The 21,917-nt window shown below is 43.0% G+C and overlaps 1 protein-coding gene across 11 annotated transcripts in view; it reads right to left on the bottom strand.

Moving 5' to 3' along the window:
- col25a1 (collagen type XXV alpha 1 chain) overlaps positions 1-17,752 on the bottom strand; it is a 124,178-nt gene extending 106,426 nt beyond the window's left edge. For all 11 annotated transcript variants that reach the window (XR_003672155.1, XR_003672154.1, XR_003672158.1 and 8 more), the window contains exons 1-2: positions 17,372-17,752; positions 17,211-17,280 (exon numbers count right to left, since the gene is read on the bottom strand). Coding sequence is in view for 6 of the 11 variants with exons in the window: in XM_028429535.1 (XP_028285336.1) it covers positions 17,211-17,280; positions 17,372-17,668 (367 nt within the window). In the remaining 5 variants the exon portion in view is untranslated. The remainder of the gene's footprint in view (positions 1-17,210; positions 17,281-17,371) is intronic.
- Positions 17,753-21,917: the final 4,165 nt, after the last annotated feature.

The raw sequence follows: 21,917 nt of genomic DNA, 5'->3' as shown, positions 1-21,917 counted from the left end.
AACGGTCAGTTTATTCGGTGCCGTTGCAAAGGTACAAATTTGACATGGGTGTTTATTGAAATTACCTGCTGCGCAAAGTTGACCAGGACTGTTTTCAAGATTCGAAGCCAGCTGGAGACTAACCTCACCCACACTCCAAGAAATGTAAAGGTTCTGTTGCTGGGCATGCACTTGAAATTCTAAACCCTTTTTTGGAGCGGTGAGTGTAGCATGCTGGCATCTTCCGGTAACTTTTAACAAGCACTACATCATTCTGTTTAAACATCGTCCTCCATAAATGATCCAAACTCTGTGGACTGACAAATTACTGGGCACACTTCTTCAGTGTGCATTACAATAGAGATACTGCAAGTAGTATTGTTAAGATTTCTTTCAGCGCCATCTCTCCATGACTTAAGCGTCACAACAGATGGTCAGAAATCTCATGTTTCCCCTCCCCGTTACTATTTTAGTCTCGAGTGTTGTTCTGCTGCCTGCCTCACAGTTCTGATGAGAGCTCTCTCAGGTCAGAGGCCTTGTCCACTCTGAGGGCACCAGACCATAAACAAGCGAGCAGCCATTTCCCCCATGTTCCCCTTCTGTTTGTCAGCGCTGACGTCAGAGTGCGGTATCTGTGGCATCTCCAAAGAGCCTTGAGAGTTTGGAAAGGTGGCGATTGATGGATGAGCTCAGGGAGTCATCAAACACGGCTCAGCCGTCTGTCTCTGTGCCAGGCTGTAGTCTGCCTGCCTGCCTGCCCACCCACTCGCCTGCATGTCCAGGCTTTGGCAAAGCCTGTCAGTGCTGAGTGGCTGACGTGATGGCGCGGCGTTGCATACAAGTGCACAGTGACCCAAGGTCAGTGCCACCTGGAGTGAAGCCATCAGACCTCGTAGACTGTTGAATGAGGTCTGCTGAATTCCAAACAGCCGCATAATTTAAAGAGCTTCATGGTGTCAAACTTATTTTGTAAGAAGAAGTGCTGCAGTCACTGGCATGTTCTAAGGCAATCCTGAACTGAGCTTTAGGGTGCATCTTTAAAGCTTTTTGTAGATTATTCATACAATTTTAAGCAATTATGACACATCATGTGTGCCGGGAGTGGTTAGCCAGATAGCAATAGTGCTAATCCTAAACATACAGATTATCCAAGAATTGCTATTGTGCTCTCGTTTGTGTCCAAATCTACAAAAGCTGCCAGAACTCACAGGCCACTTGAACAAACCTGGGTATTAATTGGCCCATTTCGTTTCGGGTTGGTGAAAAGTAAACACCCCTGCAGTATAGTTTTAGTGGAGTAGAACCTTACAGGATATGGAGTTTAGGGTGAAAACCCCTCCTCGGAGAAAACAGAACACGATCCAGCACGATTAGGACAGAAGGCAGTTTAGTCTGTGCAAAAGTTGAGGTGGCCCTGAAGCTCTAATTGAGACTGTCAGCCTTCGCCAGAGCCACTTTGATGTGGACCACTGCACAGCTGCAAGGCAAGTGGACTGTCAAAATTTCCTGTTCCTGAGCAGAGGAATGATTGTTTAAGCAGAAGAGCGGACTGAACATTTATACAGAAGAGGCAGAAGATTTGATTCTAGGGACACAAATACTGAGTGCTGCACAAAATTTTAATGCATTCAAGCTGAGTTTTTGCTGCAGTGGGAGGTGTATTTTGACACAAATAGGTGACGAGTCATTATTGGATTTTACAGCGTGAAAAACTGATGCTACAGCAAAGCAGGTCAGACAGAGGACCTACACCATGCTGAAACATGGGTAATATCATGCACAATATGGTAGCCATATCCTATTGACACCCCTCAAGGGTAAACACAGACAGAGAACAGAAGGAGCACACAAGCCAGCCTTTCAGCCCCCCCACTTCTGCTCTCAGTCATCTGTTTTCTGTTTCGCTGGCGCTGTCTTGACTAAACAGCAGCAGCAGCAGCAGCAGCAGCCGGGACAGGCCTCACGGCACAGCTCCAACACTTTCACCTTCTATAATCCTACCCCCCCCCCCTCCTCCTCGTCAGCACTGCCACCCCGGAGGTGCTGCAGACATGCACCTGTCTGTGAGGATTCAGTTAGTCTCATCCATATATTATGCTACATGCAGACGGATCAGGCAGAAGAGCTCCACATTAGGCACAGTTCAGTTTAATATATGTTTGTCTTGATATATTTTGTACAGATGGTTCCACATTATTCTACTCATCAACACTTCAGCTAGTGTCAGCTTAGTGGACATCAATACCTAGTGCCAAATAAATTAAAAGAAAAAAGGTGGTAATCCCCCGTCTTGGCAGACATGCAGTTCATGTAATACACTCGTTTGCCCCTTTCCTCTGAGGGGATCTCATATTCTTGTTCAAATATTAGTGAATATTTCGCCTAAGAAATTTAACAGAACACTTAAAATTCATCAAATGTCTATAAAATAATCTTTAAACATCTGAATGTTTGACAAATCTTATCGTAATGACACGAGGAAATGAGTAATTCCGTCATTATGTTCGAGTTACCATTAAAATAAGTAGGTCTGCTTCAACACTTCCAGCTCGCTTATATAAAATTAAAATCTGTGAACCCCAGCCGGAGGCCTCGTTCCTTAAAAGGCAGCTTCTGGCTCTCTATTATTTCTAAGTGTCATTTCTTTCCTGAACAGAGGCTCTGTTGTTTTCGGTGACATGCGTGGTGCGCCACATTCACTTAATGAAGCATGCTGACTTCCTTGCTCCCCAGCGTGCCTGCGCGGCCTCTCGGAAGACTGTGGAGTGTGAGGAGGAAGGAAGGAGGCTATAAAAGGACACTAAAAAAGACTGCAACAAGGGAGAGCCGGGCGGGCTGCAGTCCTGCTCGGCTTGTTTACCACAAGCTAATGCGGAACCAGAAATGTGTGTCTGCTCTGCATCGCCTGTAAGAAGGTGTGTGCACGGCTGAAAACCTTAAACTGGACTTAATGGCGTCTCACCAAGTGTTAACCTGAGCTTGCCTGCTTAAGATGCATGCGGCCTGCACACTGCTGCTACTGTACCTTCTCACATATTTCCCAATGACGTCTTATAAACCGTATCTCTGCCTATTTTTGTACATTTACCCCCTCTTCCCAGCAGAAGGTGTGTAACCTTGAATAAAAAAAAACCTGATAAAGTCAAGACTTGAAGCCCCGTGAGAGGATGGTTTCAATGAGCAGACAGGAGCCGGAGCAGCTCACCACATGAGAGAGTCTGTGATGGAAACCCCTCTGTACACACTGCAAATCAAAGCAAAACCATGTAAGTGTTTTTCCACACACTTTTCAAGAGACAGGGCGGGATGGACCCAAACACTGCCGCAGTCTGGTCTCCTGTGAATACCTTCAAATTAAAATGTGGACTCTGTGTTCCAAAACTGAATCTGAAAAGAAGAACGTTGTTTTTTTCTTGTTTTAATAAATACTCTTGTTTTTAAAAAAAAAGGCAGCAGTGGACTAGACTATTCTGAAAGCTTAACATTAACCACATCTACTTATTTGCTTAAAGTATAAATGTACAATTTAATCAGTAGTAGTAAAACACTAAACTATGCTATTTTTATTGACCTATTTTTCATGGTTGAATGTTGGTTGTTGCAGCTTTAAATGACATAATATTGATGTACAGTCAATTGGCTAAACGGTAGTGTTCAGTAGAGATAACTCATCTTCTTTGTACAGAATTTGTGCTTATTTTCTCAACAATGATGAGCGTTTAATGGAAATGTTGCATCTCCTGGACTCGTGGACAAGCCTGCTTTGATACCAGAACAGGCCCGGCTTTGATACCAAGTGCAAATATTGACTCCTCCAGGACGGTTTCACTGCGGCCTGGGCTTGAAGGAGCTCAGACCTCCCCTGCTCCTGGGACTTGCTCCCCACACCTGCTGTGGTTGACGACGTTATTTACACCAGCACCAGTTGGAAAAACCAGTATGGGGCTCTAGGAAAGCCTGGGATGCACAGGGCTCATACATTTATATACCCATACACACACACACACTCTTCTCTGTTTCATCTCCAGCCCAGGATTTTTGGGAGTCTGACAGGGGGCTGCTTTCCTTGGCGAGAACTCGGAGCCGTGCCAAAGGTCTGTCTAACATAAGCTTGAATTTCAACTCACACACACACACCTACCAAACAAGCTACAAGAGCTAACTGACATATTCGATATGTGTAGACATCAATAATGGGCAAAAAGTTAAACTGCTTCACCTCTTCGGCACGTTTAGAGTTTCATAGCTCTCTAATGAATGTAGTGAGCACAGGTATATAAAAAAAGAAGGCTATCCGTGACAATACCATGTCATCAGCTGCAGTCACAGCAGTGCACCGCTGTGCTCAGTAGAGAGAAAACACACGAACGCAGGGAAAATGACTCAGGATGAAACCTTTACCGGACTGTGACATTTTGTCAGAGCAGATAGAACAGTGTACCATTTACCATCATCAAAGCATGCTATACAGAGAAGGCAGTCAGCTCTCAGAGGGCCTGCTATTTTCATGAGCCATTTAATGTGGCCTCCGAAGACAGTTATATAATTTATCATTCTGAGGCTTCACAGAAAAACTCTTCTGCTAAAAACCATGTTTGTTTCCTGTTTTCATCCCTTCAAACTTTGAGGCGAAAAACCCCCAAATAAATCTTTTTTTTTATTATCATTATTATTTCTGAGGCCTGTTCGAGGAGGGATTCAGTGACCTGAGCCTTCTCATGGGGGATTCATATCAGCAGCACACACACAGGCTGCTAAAACAAAGTGGGCTTCTCAACCCCAGACGGCCTGCTGTTTCTGTGTTTGCCATTGCCGCCTATTTTGGACACTTTTTTGTGTCCAAAATAGGACACAAAAAAGTTTGTCTCCCCGTGCTCCCAGCATAGAAATCAGAGAGGCTTCTGGAAGAGGACAGACCAGAGGAGGAGGGACAGATGTAGGAGGCAGCTTTGCTCCTGGATCAAATCGAAAACATGTCTATTATGTCTTGACAGAGGTAAAAATGAGTCTGAATACTCAGCTCCGGCTCGCTCTGTGCCACTGTCGCGAGAGCTCTGGGAGCTCTCATTTGACAAGTGCAGGAAGGAGGAAAATATGCTGGCGACCCGAGTGCAGACAGCAGCACAAAGAGGCGATTTGAGTGAACAATTATTAGGCCGCACCAGACTTGACTGGTTTGTGTGCACATGGGAAATTCTTTGGCACATGGCAATTAAACACGGGTGGGTTGGGAAGGCCCCTTCAAAGTGACCCAATTTTGACATCAAGAGGTGGCGAGCGGCAGCCTCGATGATGTTTGGTGACTTTTGCGTAACCTGTTTTTACAAGCTGTATTGCCTCATTTTCTGAGTTATTGGCCTTTCATTTTACACCCATGTGGATATAAAACATGAGTTTTCCCACACTTGCACAAAATGCAGCACTTTGACTGTGTTCAGGCGGCTGACCAAGCTAACATAAAATATGCACAGAGAGGAAGATAAGGAATCACCTGGTAGCATTTGCTAACTTAGCTTAGCACGAAGATTAGAGATACGGGGATATAACGGCCGCAAATTTCTAAATTATACCCTCTATTTCTTTTAAGAGAATTTGGTCTGAATTATACATGTCAAAGTCACTTGTCTGACACCAGATCTGGCGAGGTATTAGCAGCTGTGGTGTGAACGAGGGAAGTCGTTTCTTCACCGCCTCTCTTGTTGACTTTGTAGTGCGCACGTTAATCTGAGAACGGGCCCGCGGGGAGCAGTCTACCTGGAGCAGTGTGTCAGAATACTAGAAAGATGTCTTCCATTTTTTTTTTCTTCCCTTCTCCTTGCAAGTCCCTGATGTCGCCGTCTTACCCCGTGCTGTTAAAACAAGCCAGCACGCAACCACAAATAATGCATTCAACAACCGAATGCACACGTTCTGCCCGCACTGTGCCCGCAGCAGCAGGGCAGCTTTGCAACCTAAAACTCCCTGACCTCTGTCAGCACTTCACCCTGCCTCAGGCAGCACCTCTCAGAGGTAGCTTCATATCCGCTTCACTGATTTGCCACCTTTAGTACAAACACAAGCAAAGAGGCAGCAAACCCAACACTTCAGGGAAATGGAGAGCATTAAGGGTGGTGACGGGTTTCAGCCATCTTAGTGCATTCGCTCTATTACTGAAGACATTGTAATACACACTTTAATATCCACCACCCAATATTGAATGTAAAATTAATGTCGTTGAGCTCAGTATCACTGTGTCCAACTGCAACTGGATCTTAGGCTGGCAAAATGGAGATTTATGGTTGTGACATTCACAAGCAAGAGCGCCTGGCCTCCTGTGGGACTCTTTGGTTAAAAACCTTGAGTTATGTCGTGTTTTCCCCTGTTCTCACTCAGACGAAACCTACACCCTCATCTTACTGAGCCATGACATTTGCAGTAATGCAGATGCTTTGCCAGCTCCTGCCAACTGACCTCCACCTCAGACTCTGAGTTCACAGGCAGGATAGCCAATAGCGCGTGAATAACTGGCTTTAAGAATAACATGATTTGAGTCTGCGTTACGCTGGGGAGCTGACTGCAAACCCACACATGTGCAGGACTTTCCTTCTCATTTATTACATGAAAGGAAAAAGGCTGACAGCAAACGCATGCTGAAGCTGAAATACAATAGTCAATTTGGGTGTCAGTGTGTTTATGAATGTCCTGGTATTACACATCCATTTGGGCAGAAAGTAATCTGGTTGCCATCTTTGTGAGGTCAAACTCCTGTCCTGTCATGTCACATATAATCTGCTGAAATTAAGTATTGTTTCTTCTCGTCTTGTGATGTTCAGCAGTGGCAGTACAGGCGGAGGGGAGAATGGCGGAAAGGTAATTTGTTTTGAAGGTCAAGGGCGCAGTGATGGGTCGCTACTCATCTTTTACTGTTTAGCACTGAGAAAGAGATTATCTCTAACTGAAGCACCTCAAATCCGTCAAGCTGACACCCTCAAAGTCACAATAGCAATAACCCACACACACACAAACACACACTTTTACTTACAAAGTATTTTTGTATATCCTATTGATTTTGTTAGTGTAGCTTCAAACTCTGTGGGAAAGCAGTAAAAGCAGTATGAGACGATAAATATTTACAGCGCAGTAAAAAAAAACATGAAGAAGCTGGAATGGCACTAATTAAGCAAATCATTTACTTAAGCCCTCATACGCACACACAGGCACTCCCTACTATTAATCCTAACTTCACATGTGAATTAGCCGACTCTGCTTTGCTGCTCATGAAGTTGCATAGCCTCAGAACAACTGCCAATCATGTGCGACTTTCCCTCTCTGATGCCATGTTGTGTTTGCACGTTTTCTGAAACACCTCACAATGCATTCTGGGAGTGCGGTGCTGTAAAGCAGGCTGGTCCTCATTTGCATAAAGTTAAGGGCTGAACTGCTTCATGCGGTTCAGGATCTAAAAGTAATGCAGATTATCAAGAAATGCTTGAAACTAATTTCTCATCTCAAATTTTTGCTCAACTATTTTGGAGATGCAACACACTCAAGACAGCCCACTAAGAGTGTGTGTTGTTCAATCAGCCAAAAATAGTTTGGGCTGCTTATTTATGTATGGATCTGTCATCTGTCAATCATAAATTGTCACTGTTTAGCATGTAATGCTTGAATGATTGAATGTGCGTACTGTACTTAGACAATATAAGCATGTATGTTACCAACATTTCCCAGCAGGATATCAAGCATTTTGCATTTATTTATTTTGCCTAATTTGCCACAGCAGGTGCCCGAGTGCGTGCAGTGAAATCAAGCCAACATTCAGACTCAATCTTGTTGAGAAGTTAAGCTTGTCGTGGCTGTATGAGAGTCTCATGAGACACAAAAGATAGCTGCAGAACTCTTGGGAAGCGGTTCATTAACCTGGATCGTAAGAGCTAAGCACAGCAGGATGCTGATTGGAGTGGAGTCAAAAAGGTTACTAGATGTAGGCCAACTGATTGCATTTAACATTATACCAGCAGTAACTGGCACCAATGACCATATTCTGAACAATTTTACAAGATGCACTAACAAACTTCTCAAACCAAGCACTGCAGTGTATGTGGGGACAGTGGGGGTCTTATTCTGTGTCACACTGTGAATTTGGGTCATTTCTTCAAGAAGTTAATGAATAGAAATGAATACGTTCATCCCAGCACCATGATGAAGAAAACTTAAAAGGCAACTTTTTGTGACTTTGCATCAATTAGAAGTGGGTACACTCGGCACAAGTGAACATTATACTTTTATGTTTACAAGGGGAATGTATAAAATATGCATGAAGTATTCTGATTTACAATCTCATAACATTTCCACTCAGTAGGGCTGCTGATTCATTAAAACCTAACAAACACTACTGCATGAATGCACTCAAACAGCACATCAGCCTCAGAGTGAACAGCGTGAATCCAGACGAATGACATTTTCAGCTGAGGTAATCTTCTGCGATGTGTGAGAAAATACCACTCCTACCTTTAAAGCTAAAAATTTTTATGCATGCACACTTTAATATGTGTGTCTATGACTGTAAAGGTCAGCATTATGACTGAACCAGTTCAGCTGACCTTTCAATAAAGCTGAGCTTTCTTGGCTTGCTACATGTCAAAAAACACCAAGCTTGCAGCGTTTGTTGTGATAAGAATGTGAAATTTACAGTATAGTTTTGGACACTTCTCATTTCCTATACGACCATTTATCTTGTCAGCTAAAGTGCCTGCTGCAAGGAGGAATCGCATCTGAAGTGAGCTACCTGATCGACGACCTTCTTAAAATAAGTCAAAAAATCAAAATACTATATAATATTTATTTATTTCCATTATACTACAGGGGGAAAATCACATGTTTTGTTTAACTGAGGATGTAGAGGATTTTACCAGAGGTGGACAGCATTATGAGGAGATGATTTAGGCAAAAAAAAATGAATTTTGTCAAAAAATGACTTAAGTCATTTTAGGAAGGTGACAAGATGCTACTTGATGCTTACGTTTCCTGAAAGGGGCTTTGGACACGAGTGTGCTGGAACAGGATGTCATCTTGGTAGCACCTAAAATTAGCTTCAGGGATCAGAATCAGGCTGGGAATGTTTCATTTCTCTTGTGAACTTTGGTATATCCACATAAAGCTCAATGGAGATTGACTCACCATTGGATCCACCCTCAAGTGGCCATTTAAGAAACTGCAGTTTTTGGAATTGGCTTCCTTTTTTTTACCCTTTAAAGCTGTGTCTTTACATCACTCATCTCATGAAGTTGTACCTTCTACTTGCAGTTTCATTTCTTATAACTGTTTTTAAAGACGTAGGCCTAAAGAATAAAGCGTGCAGACTAGTATAGTTCTTATATTTATGCCACTGTGACCCGGGCCCTCCGTCTGAGGACTAGAAATCCGACAAATCTATTTTCAGGCCGGCACACATACACACACACACACAGCATCAACGCAGTTTATCAAGCTGTCAAAAATTACAATTTAACCATCCGTCTAGCCTGCTTGGACCATATCATATAACCGGCCAATTAAATTAAAAGTGCATAGGGTTGTCTGTCTCACCACTGGGTTTTCCAGGCCTTAACTGTGGCTTACACAGCTGTTTCTACCCTCTTCTTCATCAGATACAAAGAGGGAGGGGCCCCCTCCTAGCACGACTGTCTGAGCTACAACCAGACCATGAGGCAACTAGCTGCATATCAATTCATCTTTTACTGACAGTGATGCAGTAGGTGCGTGTACACTCCCAGGTATACTGAAGTTGGCAAGCTGCCACTCGGGTTGCTGTATTGTTTGGGTCGAATTAATTAATTGCATGCTCCTGATTAATTGCACGCTAAAGGGGAAAGGGTATTCATAAATAGTACTGCAATAGTACTGTGTGAGTCTTAATTAGAAAACCACATTCCACACCATTTTTAACATCACAGCTTGCTGAGAAAATTGAGAATGAATGGCTTCAATCAGTTTATTGCATGCTTTCTCCTTCGCTTAATTTAGAAAGTAAAATTAACCAAACCGCAGAAACTGAAAAACTTTGTCACTGGTAATAGACCAAGTTGCAAGTCGACAGTGAGGGACTGCAGGGTGTCACGAACGGCTGCGTGTTTCTGCATGTCGTGAGCGGGATCGCTCGCGAGCGTGCATATTTTGTGTCCATGCGGGTGTGTGCGTGTTTGTGAGTGCACACAAGCTCGAATGTTTGCTCCGTGTGTTTATTACCCTCTCAGATCGACAGCATGACTCATATTTCATGTCACATTTAGCACAGCTTAGAGGAGGAAGAGACGCCTGGCAAAGTGCAAGTCCCCTGGTGAGAGGTGGTGAGGAGGAGGAGGAGGAGGAGGAGGAGAAGGACACGCCAACAAGATCTCAAGCTGGACATCATAAATGAACGCAACACAAGAGGGTCCTCTTTCTCTGACAAACATTCTGGCAGTTCTGCTGTGTGTAGCCCAGTGGACAGGAAACAGCAACAGTCTGACCAAACCATTTGGACCGCTTTTAATCTGACCTCTTGGTTGCGCCCCAGGGGAGTCTGGGAGCATACATCATCTGGCCAGCCGCTGGGCAAACCCTGCTCGCCTCCATCACTTTTTCCACTTTGAGAAATGGTCTGAATCCCTGCTGTCTTTGGATAGCTGGAGGGACTGCCTGCTTGTTTTTGCTGGGACTAAATGGTTTCAACATTGAAATGTTAGCTGGAATAAATGTTTGCAACTACTGTGAATAAATGTACTGACGGCGCTGCTTTTGTGTGGACTGATATATCTCGCTGGGAAATAAAAAAAAAAAAATACGCCTCCTCTCTCCCACTCTCCAAAACTGTTTTCGTCGATGCACTTTCTCTTAATGTAAGCGGTTCACTGCACAGACTAATGTGTAAAAGTTTTTTTTAACTGAAAATAAACTGTAAGTGGAAAGTTTCTCTGCATGTGATCACCTCAAATCTGACTGCACGTGCAAGCAGGACTTTTGAAAAGAGTAAAAAATGATCTGCGTACACGCAGACTCTGTAATTTTTAGGAGGGTGGAGACCTGAATGTTATTTTAAGTAGGTTTGAACTGGTCTTGAATAAAAAAAAATCTGTTATCTCTGTAGGGCATTGATGCAGATCTGTTTTAATGCTAAATCATGACATTTTTCTAATATAATGTTAGGTAGTAGGTATGTAAAATGTAATCGTCCAACATGGGACAGAATCCATGTTATATATATATATATATATATATATATATATATATATATATAAACATTTGGTTTGGAATCAATCAATTGATTATTAGTAATTTAAGGAGTTTTTTTTATCAGTTCAGTATTGTGGGGTCTGAGATATATCCAGTTGGCTGAGGACAGAGTCAAAGTCAATTTAAATGCTGAGTTTCATGCTCCACCTTCCAGCAGGAACACTCATAGAGTTGCTTACGTTAGAAGTAAAATGTAAAATCACATTGTGTTGAGGTGGATTTACAACAATGTTGACAACCTTAGACTAATGCTGCCTGCACACTCAGTGATGCATGTACACAAACAAAAGCAGCATCATTGTTTTCAGAGATGCCCGCAAATAATGGCAGAGCCATAAGGACAGTTTGCATGTCAGGCGCACGCTGGCAAAATTATAGCTTCCTGCCATGGCACGTCCCAGTGCTTTTATATATATATATATATATATATATATACACTTTTTTCTTTTTCGTTGCACACCAGCCTGTTTTATTTGTAGTGCCTGTTCTTATTAAGCTGATGGAATACAGAGCCGCAGCATCTGTGCCCCTCACCCTCCATCCACTCCATGCCTGGAAGGGCTGAGAGGCCTGGGGCACGAAGCCGCAGGCGGTGGAGGAGGGATGCGGGTGGGGGGGGGGGGGGGGGTGCCTCGGGGGTTCCTCGTTTTCTTCGCTTGTCTGGAGCCCAGAATTTCCGTGACACGGGTGAACGCTGGCATCGCCCTGCTTTACTGATTTGAAATTGATGACAGACACTGGAAAGTCACCGAGATTGAAAACGAAGAAATTATGGAGACAGAGGGGGGCTGAACTGCATTATAAATCAGAGAGTGTGTATAGTTTTTAGTTTGCATTTTGCAAGCATCAGTCCAGTTATGATTCACTAAAAACTAAATATGTCAAATGTTTCTTCAGGAGACCTTAAATGAAAGAGCCTGCACTGCAGTGTCATAGAAAAATCATCATACTGAACAGTAGATGAGCTGTTTCATGGGGGTGTCATGCTGGAAAAGGTCCCCCTTGTCCATTTAAGTCTCTCTGAATGCCTGAGGGTCAGGGATGAGTATGTGGGCTTGTGAAAGGAGGTGAAGTTAAGCCATCACAAAGGAGACTTCAGTAGCCTTCAGAGGGAGGACGGCTGGAACTTTCAATCCTGTGTCAGAGGGCGGCGGCGTTGTGAGGCTTGTGAGTCTTCTTTTGTGAGGTTTTGTGAGGTGCCCTGCTCTGCCGGACCATGGGAGAAGGAGCATCAAGGGGGACCAACAGCAGTGGCTTTACACTGGAGGTTACAGGGCAAAGGGAGGAGGGGTTACGTCGTATCAGGCCTGCTGCAATCTTCAGCAGAGATCCCAGATTTCTCACTTCTTTGGAAGTTGTGTGAAGTCATGCAAGCAACATAGTTTGACGAAATCCTGATAAGCGTTTTGAACATCAATATATATCTTCGTCAGAGCGCACTGATGTTCACTGTCATCTAGGATGCACATTTTCTCACAAACAGAGCCCATTTTTGGAACGAATGCTCATCAACTAAACTGGGAGACAATCCTTTGATTCAGCAGCGGGGTGTGTGTGTGTGCGCTATTAAGTTGTGGCGATGGAAACCCCTTCATTTAACTCCCAGCAGTAACGGTACCAGCAGCCAACACAGGATCTCCAAACTTCCTGCTTTTCTTCCACACAAAATGACGACTGAGGATCACCGCCAGGAAATGTTCGAGGACACATGAGCCCCGGCCATTAAAGGCGCGAGCTTTTCGATTCTCCTCTGTTCTTTTTGGCCGTGTTCTCCCTGAGCCTGAGGAGCTTCCATCTCCAGCAGAGTGCTGTTGTGACATGGCTCCTATAAAAAAAAAATCATGTCATCTGCTCTCCATTCAGAGTGTCCCCTCAGGTTACAGTATAGTAAAAAGAGAAATAAGTGTGCCACCCTTTTGATAGCCTGCAGTCATTTTAAGTCCTTTCAGCTGGCATGCTTCACTATCTCCTATAAAAAGTGCTGTGTCAAAGGTATAAAGACACCATCTGTGCTATTTCCAGCATCCTTGCCCTTTATAATCAACCTTGTATGAGAATTGAAAATTAGGGCAAACGTACCACTTCTGGTGATTCATCATGATAAATCACGTCATGTTCATTTATTGGAAGTGATGTAAAATCTTGAGTCAGGCTTTTCATGCGTAAAACGACCCCCTTCAGGATGTTATGTGGATTACGCTCCTGATTTATATGACGATACTCTTATAAGCAATTGAGCGGCAATCCAAGTCATAATTGCCCGTCGCCTCTGGGCGAAGCTTCCCAGGCTCCATCACCGTCTCCGGCCTCTATTGGTCACAGAGACGTCCAAACCTGACTCCACTAACCAGAAGCAGCTGGCCACAGTGGCTACCTGGAAGTCTGCTTAGCTTTACCTAGCACTCAGTAATTACATGGCTATTAGTGCACCTCCCAGCACCAAACCACACAGAGGGCTTAATTCAAATGCTGTCAGTGATTAATTACCCAGTTGAGGTGAGGGTATCTGAAGGGATTGGCACAACTGTAACTGTATCAGGCCACTGGGATTACACACTTTGTGAGGCGGAAAGGGAGAGTGTAACCCAGCTTGGCCACAAGGAGTTGAAACGGAGTGATTAGGCTGCATAGTTTTACTTTTGGTGAAGTCAAATCAAGGCTCGACAAGCGAGCCGAAAAAACTGCTGCATCTGCTTATGATTTCGAGATTTGAAGACATAACATCCAGCGGATATGACCCCCAGCTGCCCCCTTTTTTGCACTTGACAACCAGTGCTGGGTGTTTAGTCGGGCAAAAACAAAAAGTCCCACACATTACGAGTCGTGTGTCGCCGTTTTTCTCAAGAGTACTTTGGCTGCTGTTGAGCTGCCGGGCTTTTTGAAGCGTTAACGTCTAGAAATGTTGCAGAGTGGAGTAACGGGATGCATGGGAGGAGGGGGGGGGGGGATTTGGGGCGTATGGGTGAGTAAACAAGGAAAGCGCAAAGCACCGGTGCTTGCTGACTGCACATTTTATTATAGTCCTATTAAACAACAGGCCCTGCTTGGAATGCAGATCCCAGGGGAGGAGAAGGTACACACACAAAATGAAAAGGAAAAACAGCCCGCCAATGCTGAAACCATTATTAGAAGGAGACTCACTTCATAGAGTGGGCGTGACTTCACACCATGTTGGTTTGCTTTTAGCCCAAATGTATACAAAGTTTGACAAGAGCCCAACATAAAATGGGGAGTGGGAGCCCAATCCTAAAAAATCTAAAGCATGCAAACGGATCACTGAATGTTTGAGCTGAGATTATGGTTTATGCTAACATAGCCCAAACTCCAAGCTAATCCCAAAATGTATCTGTGGATGCTCTCATTCATCCAGGTCATAGTCACTTCCAAGAGTTTAAATCGAGGCAACTGGACTCAAGGATTATTTTTTGAAGACGTTTCGCCACTCCCCCAAGTGGCTTCTTGAGTTCTGCCCTTTACACTTGGGGGAGTGGCGAAACGTCTTCAAAAATCCTTGAGTCCAGTTGCCTCAATTTAAACTCTTGAAAATAATCCCAAAATGGTTTTAATGTCTTTTTTGACTGCCATCTAACGGTCTATTCATTGTATTGACAGGCAAACGATGTAAAGGTTCCATTAAGGGAGAGCTAGGTCAGTTTGCCAACAGAGCAAAAAGTTGAAGGCGGCGCGTGCTTGATGCAGCAAAGCATGGGTATACATTTCGACTTTTACTGTTGCAGACTCTTTGTTTTTAAGATGGCGTCCTTTATCAATATGGAGGCACCAACATTTTGTACAATGGGCTGAGGGAGGGCTGCATCATCCATCCTTCTTCTTCTCAAAATTTAAACATTACATAGCGTCACAAGCGTATTGCTAGCACTTCATTCAATTTGGCAATAAATAAATAATCTGGAAAGTTCACCATACTTTGTGCAAACACTATCAGTGCCAGAGTACTAAGCTAATCATGCTAAATGACTGAAGGTATGAGAAATACCACCAGCAAACACTTCACTTCAAGTTCAGACTTTTTGTGAGAAAAAAAAAAAAACTTGCTCCGATTCAGAAGCAACCTATAAAACATCCCCAAGCTATGGACCATTGCTCTGTGTATGTAACCACTCCATCTTCTGTGACAGCAATAAAGTGAAGACTGTGAAAAGCACATTACAGTCCTCCCTCAAAGAAAGAAAGCCACATCTGAGCCACAGGCTGTCTACTAGATAGATATTAAGTGAACCCATTCAGCCTTCATACAGTATAAAGTTATTTGAGTGGAAAACGCCCACTCCATACAAACAGTATGCTGCAACTTGCATGAACATTACAACATTAGAGTGTTAAAACACGCTGCAGATCCTTCAAAGTACACTGATGATATACAGTGTATGAAATCATAGTTCAGAGAGCCGGACTCGGTGCCAGCTTCTGCATGATCAAGCTCTGTGCCGCCTCGGTTTTAGCATCGTCGCGCTTCATTTCATGTGAAATGTTTTCATTGTTTTATTTCTGCCCTTTACAGAAATGCGGTGGGAGAAAATAAATAGCAGACATATGATAGGGATTTAGAACAGAGAGCGGCATGATTGTGAGTCTCATTATGGTTAATACTTCCAGTACTTCTGGCTCATTAATTCAGGCATGCCCACTCAGCAGATGAGTCATTTGCAGTTGTTAAACTACAAACTAAAGACTTCAGATCATTCATTCAGGATTAACACATTCATTTGTTTCTCCTTTTACCTACATTGGATTGCACTGGACTTAAGTGGAATTCGGTTTTACTGTGCACCAAGAGGTCAACCATCCCGGATAGGGGACACTTAAGTCCACTTGCTCAGATGCTTGCATCGTCCACCAAAAATATCCAATGTTATGCGCCCACTTCTCCAGAAAGGTCATGTACAGTATGTTCACACTTTACTGTGCGACATTCCCAGCTGGAGCTGACCGAGGCTGTGATGCAGACTGATCCGTCTTCATCAAAATTTAAAAACACGTCAGCATCCTGTGGAGCCCGTTCTTCCTGTCGGCTCAGCAGTTACACAGGAATGAGCATCTAAAAGGTGCACGGGTGTGCCATCAGGATTTTACAGCAGTTTGGGTTCTTTTGTGCCTGATTGAAATTTACACTAAACAACAGCCTCAGATTCTCTAAATGTACAAATCCACCGCATTTTGTTCCACTTAATCGAAGCAACACTGGCCGATGTGAACATATTATTAGAGGAGTTCATAGTACTATATCAGCACACACATCCTTAAGTCATTCAGATCTTGTTGCTGCCTTGAAACTACGCTGACATGTTTATGAACTGAGAAAAAAAACTTGTTTTCTATGCAGATATTTTAGATGATCAGAGGAAAAAAAGTGAATTCTGCAGACTTATTAAAGAGAAATCCATAAATCATTTAAATATACATGCCTTTCATTAAATAGTGAGTTTAAGCTTTTTTTTTTTATCTACACCAGGAAAAAAATCTCTCATAATCTAATAAATATTCTGTCTCATCTCCATATACAACCCTCATAACTGCACTTTCTGACTGCATCTGTCAATCACATCCTGATCGATGTAACTCTGGGGTAGATGTGATCCTTTAGTTGCATTCCCTGTAACATCCTTCTCCCCCCCTCACTGCTGCACCACCTCACCCAAAAGTGATGACCCGCTCTGAAGGATTAAATGTTTCCATCTACTGGCGAGAAATGTGAATTTCAAGTTTGTTTGTTTTTTTTCAGGCAACATCACAAGTCAAACAGGCTCTCAGCACCTCTATGTATAGGCTGCTGTTAAATACCTTTCTTTCTGTTAAGTGTGATGTCCCGGTCAGCTGTCTGCATCATTCACGGCAAAATCTATCAACACTGGTCATATGTCATCAGTTTAAGTGAAATCAAGTGTGCAGGAAGCTCCCATTCATTGATTCATTCAACTCTTCCATACAAGACACAGAGGAAAAGTAGTTTCCTTTACCTGGAGGGCAGTTGCATTCAGATGATGCTTGTCTGGCATTCCGGATCTTGACATAATTCTCATAGGAGCGCTGAAAATGTAAATAAATAATCTATCACCTGGCAGTTTAAACGGCTGAAAACAATTAACTCACAGAGAGCAAGTGCAAACGTCCGCCTTACCTGAGAGAGCAGCTCATCCACTCTTTGTTGAACCAGTGAATTCAAATCATCCAGGGAGTAGCCAGGGCCAGGGATAAAGGTGCGCTCGCCGTTCCCACTCTCCAAATCCACAACTCGGTTTTTGATATCAGCCGCGTTAATGCTCAGAAGAACGCAAAACGCGATGGACGCCACTGAACATAAAGACGAGATTATGTTCAGCGCGGTCGTGCGGCAGGACTGTCGCTTCTGTGTCGCCACTTCTTTCTCCATTTTTTCCACGCACTTAGATGCTCCTCTTGCCTCCGCGATTTCCATTTAACTACAACTACACGCGCCGTTGGGAGCAAACCGCATCTGGCGCGGAGTCACGAATTTGTGGCACACTGCTTCTCCCTTCTCTGTGTGTGTGTTGAGTGTGTGCGCTTGCAACGCGGCGTTCACGTACAGTGACTTTATGGTGACAGCGACAGATTATGAGTGGAGCGCCACTCAAAGCGAGTCAACCTGTGTGAGGTTGGAGCTCCTGCAAAAAAAAAAACCAAAAAAACTTGTTGCACGGAAGCTTTGCACAGTAGTCTGCTGCGGAGGAAGCCGCTGTAGTGCACAATAAAGTAGAAAGAGAGGCTGGGGAGACAGGAGGCAGGCAGCGCGCACCAAGTGGAGGCAGCGTTCACCGCGGCGCAGGCATGATTCCCCTCATTAAGACAACAACACGCCTCCATTCTGTCCTGGCTGATTAACATAATTTATCAACCTGCTCCATTACCATCAGCTGATATATATATATATATATGAAGTGCAGTTACAGTGTGTTCCTGTGAGTGTGCGCAACAGAACGCTGCGCAAAGAGGCTTATGTAGGATTAAAAGCTGCATTTTATACAAAAGACATAGTTCACTGTGAAGGCACTGCAAACAGGCCTTTAATATGAATAACTCATGTGTTGTTTGAAATGGACTGAAATTTGGAGCCGCGTCATGGAAACGTTTTGGCACTGCTGCGTAAAAACGCACAAAAACCACACAAAAAGGTGCGTTCCTAAAGGTTTCAGGAGATCTCCACTAACACAGCTGTCCCCAAACAAGATACGTTTTTACTTTTTAATCAGTTCAGTCTCATCTATAGCCCTCACGTGAGTAAAAAGCCACGAAGTCCACAGAAAGACACGCGCCGGTTTGGCGTCTGTGCCGGTGACCCCACTGCCCGTCTACACTAATGACTGACGTATTCCTTTAATTGTGATAAAATGTCAATCAGTGTTGCTCAGGCCAACAAGCTCACTGACATATAACCCAGACCTGACTTCATCTTCATTCATTACATGTGATTACAACACATGAGGAGGGACATGCTTTTAAATCACCAAGAGCACATTTATCACTGAAATCCCTGCACTTTGTGTCAACTCATATCCAGATCAATTCATTTTAACGGTTTAGCTAAATGTCACCATGATAACGAAGCGTGTTTACTAAGCTTTGGCGCCACCATCTGGCTTAGATGTGCATCTGTAGCTCACCACAAAAGTCCTCATCGTGCGTCAAAACTGAACCAAGAGCTACAATTAATAGACTTTTTTTAATGGCATGAGAAGCATTATCATCCTGTCCTGCAGAAAAAAGTAAAAAATTATACTTAAAACCAACCAAAATAAATGTCCTGCTTTTTTGGATGAAATTCAGTTTTTTGCCCGCTGTGACGTTTTTACATTTTCCCTCTTATTTTGTGTGTGCCGCTTCTATTTTTGTGCTTACTTGTTTTTAAATTTAACCTTAATTTATATCTAATCTAATGCTCAGAATTACATTCTTGGATCAACACAGCAGTGTCTTTATCATCTGTAATGACCCCTGACAGAAGTTTTCATTCTTTAACGTCAATTTAAAGGCCGTTATTTTTCAAGGTGTTGGACGCCATCTAGCGGACAAACATAGCAAACGCTTAATCTAGTCATTTCTAACCACGACAATCTGTGCTCAGATTATATCTGTCTACTGACTGTGAGGTCACTACTAACAATCCCCGTTAGTGCACGTGCACCAGCGTTCATGTTGCTGACAGATGTCGTAAATCACATTGCTAAATAGTCAAATGCGCCTTAAACACTGGGCTCATAATAAAAGGAAACAAGATTACATAATCTACATTAATGTGACCTTTTTCTAAAGGGGCTCTTTCCTTTGACACAAGCGTCAAAACAAAACATCATAAATGCCCTCACCATGGCAACGCATCACAACATATAATCCACTAGTGTTTATTTTTAGAAGGTCATTCCATGTTTCCACCTGTCAGTGATTCATGTATTTTAGGGCCTACAGTGGGAACTCATGCTGCAAGATCCCGAAAAATACAAAATAACTCGCCGGCAGCGATGAATCCTAAACCTAATCCCGTGAGGTGAGCTCATCTATTTATTTTGCAACTTTAGGTCTTTCTTGACTGAAAAACTGACTGCAACTGACTGCAACTTTTTCTAAATGGACAATAACGGGGAAAGCCGCCCTGGGCGGACAATCATAACGCCGACACACATCGGAAGCGGCGTGTGGCGGTATTTTTTTTTCTACACATTGGACGGTAAAGTCGCGTGTTCACGTCGGCAGGCAATATTTTAACCCTTGTGCAACGTTCGCAAACACTACCTTTATGTGTTGTTCAGGACAAAAACGTCCCCTAACTTTAACGGTTTATAACAAAAATCAGATAAATATTTTTTTGAAATTTTTTTGCATAGACCTTTTAATCAACTTCAGTTCTAATCAACAGTAGTGAAAAAAATAATTTTACCCCAGGATTTTAACCCTTTAATCACCAATTTTATAAGGGGTGGTGCAAATAATTGGAAAAAAAAACACACAAAATGGCTCATTTTTAATAGTAAAGGTGAATGTGGACTGGATTTTTTAACCTTAATTACAGTCTTGGTCATGTCAAACATCAGTAAAAAATTTGACTTTATTGCATTATTAGTTTTTGCACAGCACTGGATTTTCATTTTTTTTCTCCCCAATGTGTTGTTCGTGGCCATTTTTGTCCCATAGACTTCCATTATAACCACATTTTTTGACTGCACAGCCATGGCACCACATAATCATGCATTCTTGATTGTTGGTGGTTTACCCTGTTGGTAACATCTGTGATTTTTACACTTAACAACTTAATGACCCTATTAACCCTTTAACTGCAGGCCTGTGCTCATGTAGTGTAGTTTCTGGCTTGGAGTTATAGGGAGTATTTTAGCACATAACTGTGTGTCTACACACTGTGTGTGTATGTTAGAGAGAAAAAGAGCCATTTGCACACTGATCTGAATTTTAAAATCATATTAACAAAATGTATGTAAAATTAAGCTTGTTGAGCAAAAGTTATTCAATTTGCTCACATATTGACAAAGTTATGGCCAAAATATACAGAAAAATTACTCTCAGAGGACAAAAATGTCCCGAACAGACAAAAAAAAAAAAAAGAGCCGCACTCGATCCCGATCACGTTGATAAAATCATGTTTCTTGCAAATTGATGATTCGGTTAGTAAAGTTTGACTGTTGCTCTGTTTAAACTTGCTACTAAATAAAAATATACTGAAAATTAACCAAGGTAAATCAGACATTGCTTGTGAGTTGTTGTTCAACATAATCATTTTAAAAAACAAACTACTGAAGCAAGACCTGGACAAAAATGATGGTACCCGAGAAAAGATTGAAAATAATTTGACCATAGGGACATGTTAAACTAAGGTATGTCTTCAAACTTGTAAACAGTCAGTCTGCCTATTTAAAGGGTGACAGGTAGTCACTGTGCCGTTTGGTGAGATAGTGTGTACCACACTGAACATGGACCACAGAAAGCAAAGAAAAGAGTTGTCTCAGGAGATAAGAAGGAAAATCATAGATTACATTTTAGTAGTAGTGGGTGACATACATGAGCTAATCTTTCCACTTTCCTCAGGAAGAGCAGCCGCTCTCAGGCAGCTGTGACAGCAGCCTCCTACACCACAGAGCACCGGGAAAAATTCCGCCACCCTGGCTTGTACAGAGCTATTCAGACAACTACTAAATCATTCAGTGCATACCATCCACTGAGGAACACCACTGAGGACATCTTTACGTATGTTTCTTTTTTTAATATTGAAATTTTGGATGGAGTCTGAAACTGTGAAGCTGTAAAATGTACGTGCAGATACATGTGGAGGATTTCCCATTCAGGATGTTTGTGTGTGTTTCAGTTTTTCAGTTATGGCCACACAGAAAAGAGTACCAAAGAAACCAGAACAGCTCCAATCTTCACCACCCAGAGATTACAGGAGAAGCAAATTGGTCCAGTTTGTGCCACAAGAGGTGGCACCTGAGATGGACTACGTATCGACATATAAAAGTAAGCAACTTGTAGCTCAGTACAAGAAAGAAACACAACACAACACTAAAGGACATCTATTTTCTATTATTCGGGTTCTTCCTGCAGGGGACTTCGTAGCTTTTCCACCATGCAAGCCCGAACCTTGGAAACCTAGAGGGAACCTGCATGTCAAGCGCGGCCTAATTCCACAGGGGCAGGACATTACA

The sequence above is a fragment of the Parambassis ranga genome, chromosome 18 (assembly GCF_900634625.1).
Source record: "Parambassis ranga chromosome 18, fParRan2.1, whole genome shotgun sequence".
NCBI lineage: Eukaryota > Metazoa > Chordata > Actinopteri > Ambassidae > Parambassis > Parambassis ranga.
Note: the sequence above shows the minus strand (reverse complement) of the source record. Positions and strands in the feature narration are given on the sequence as shown.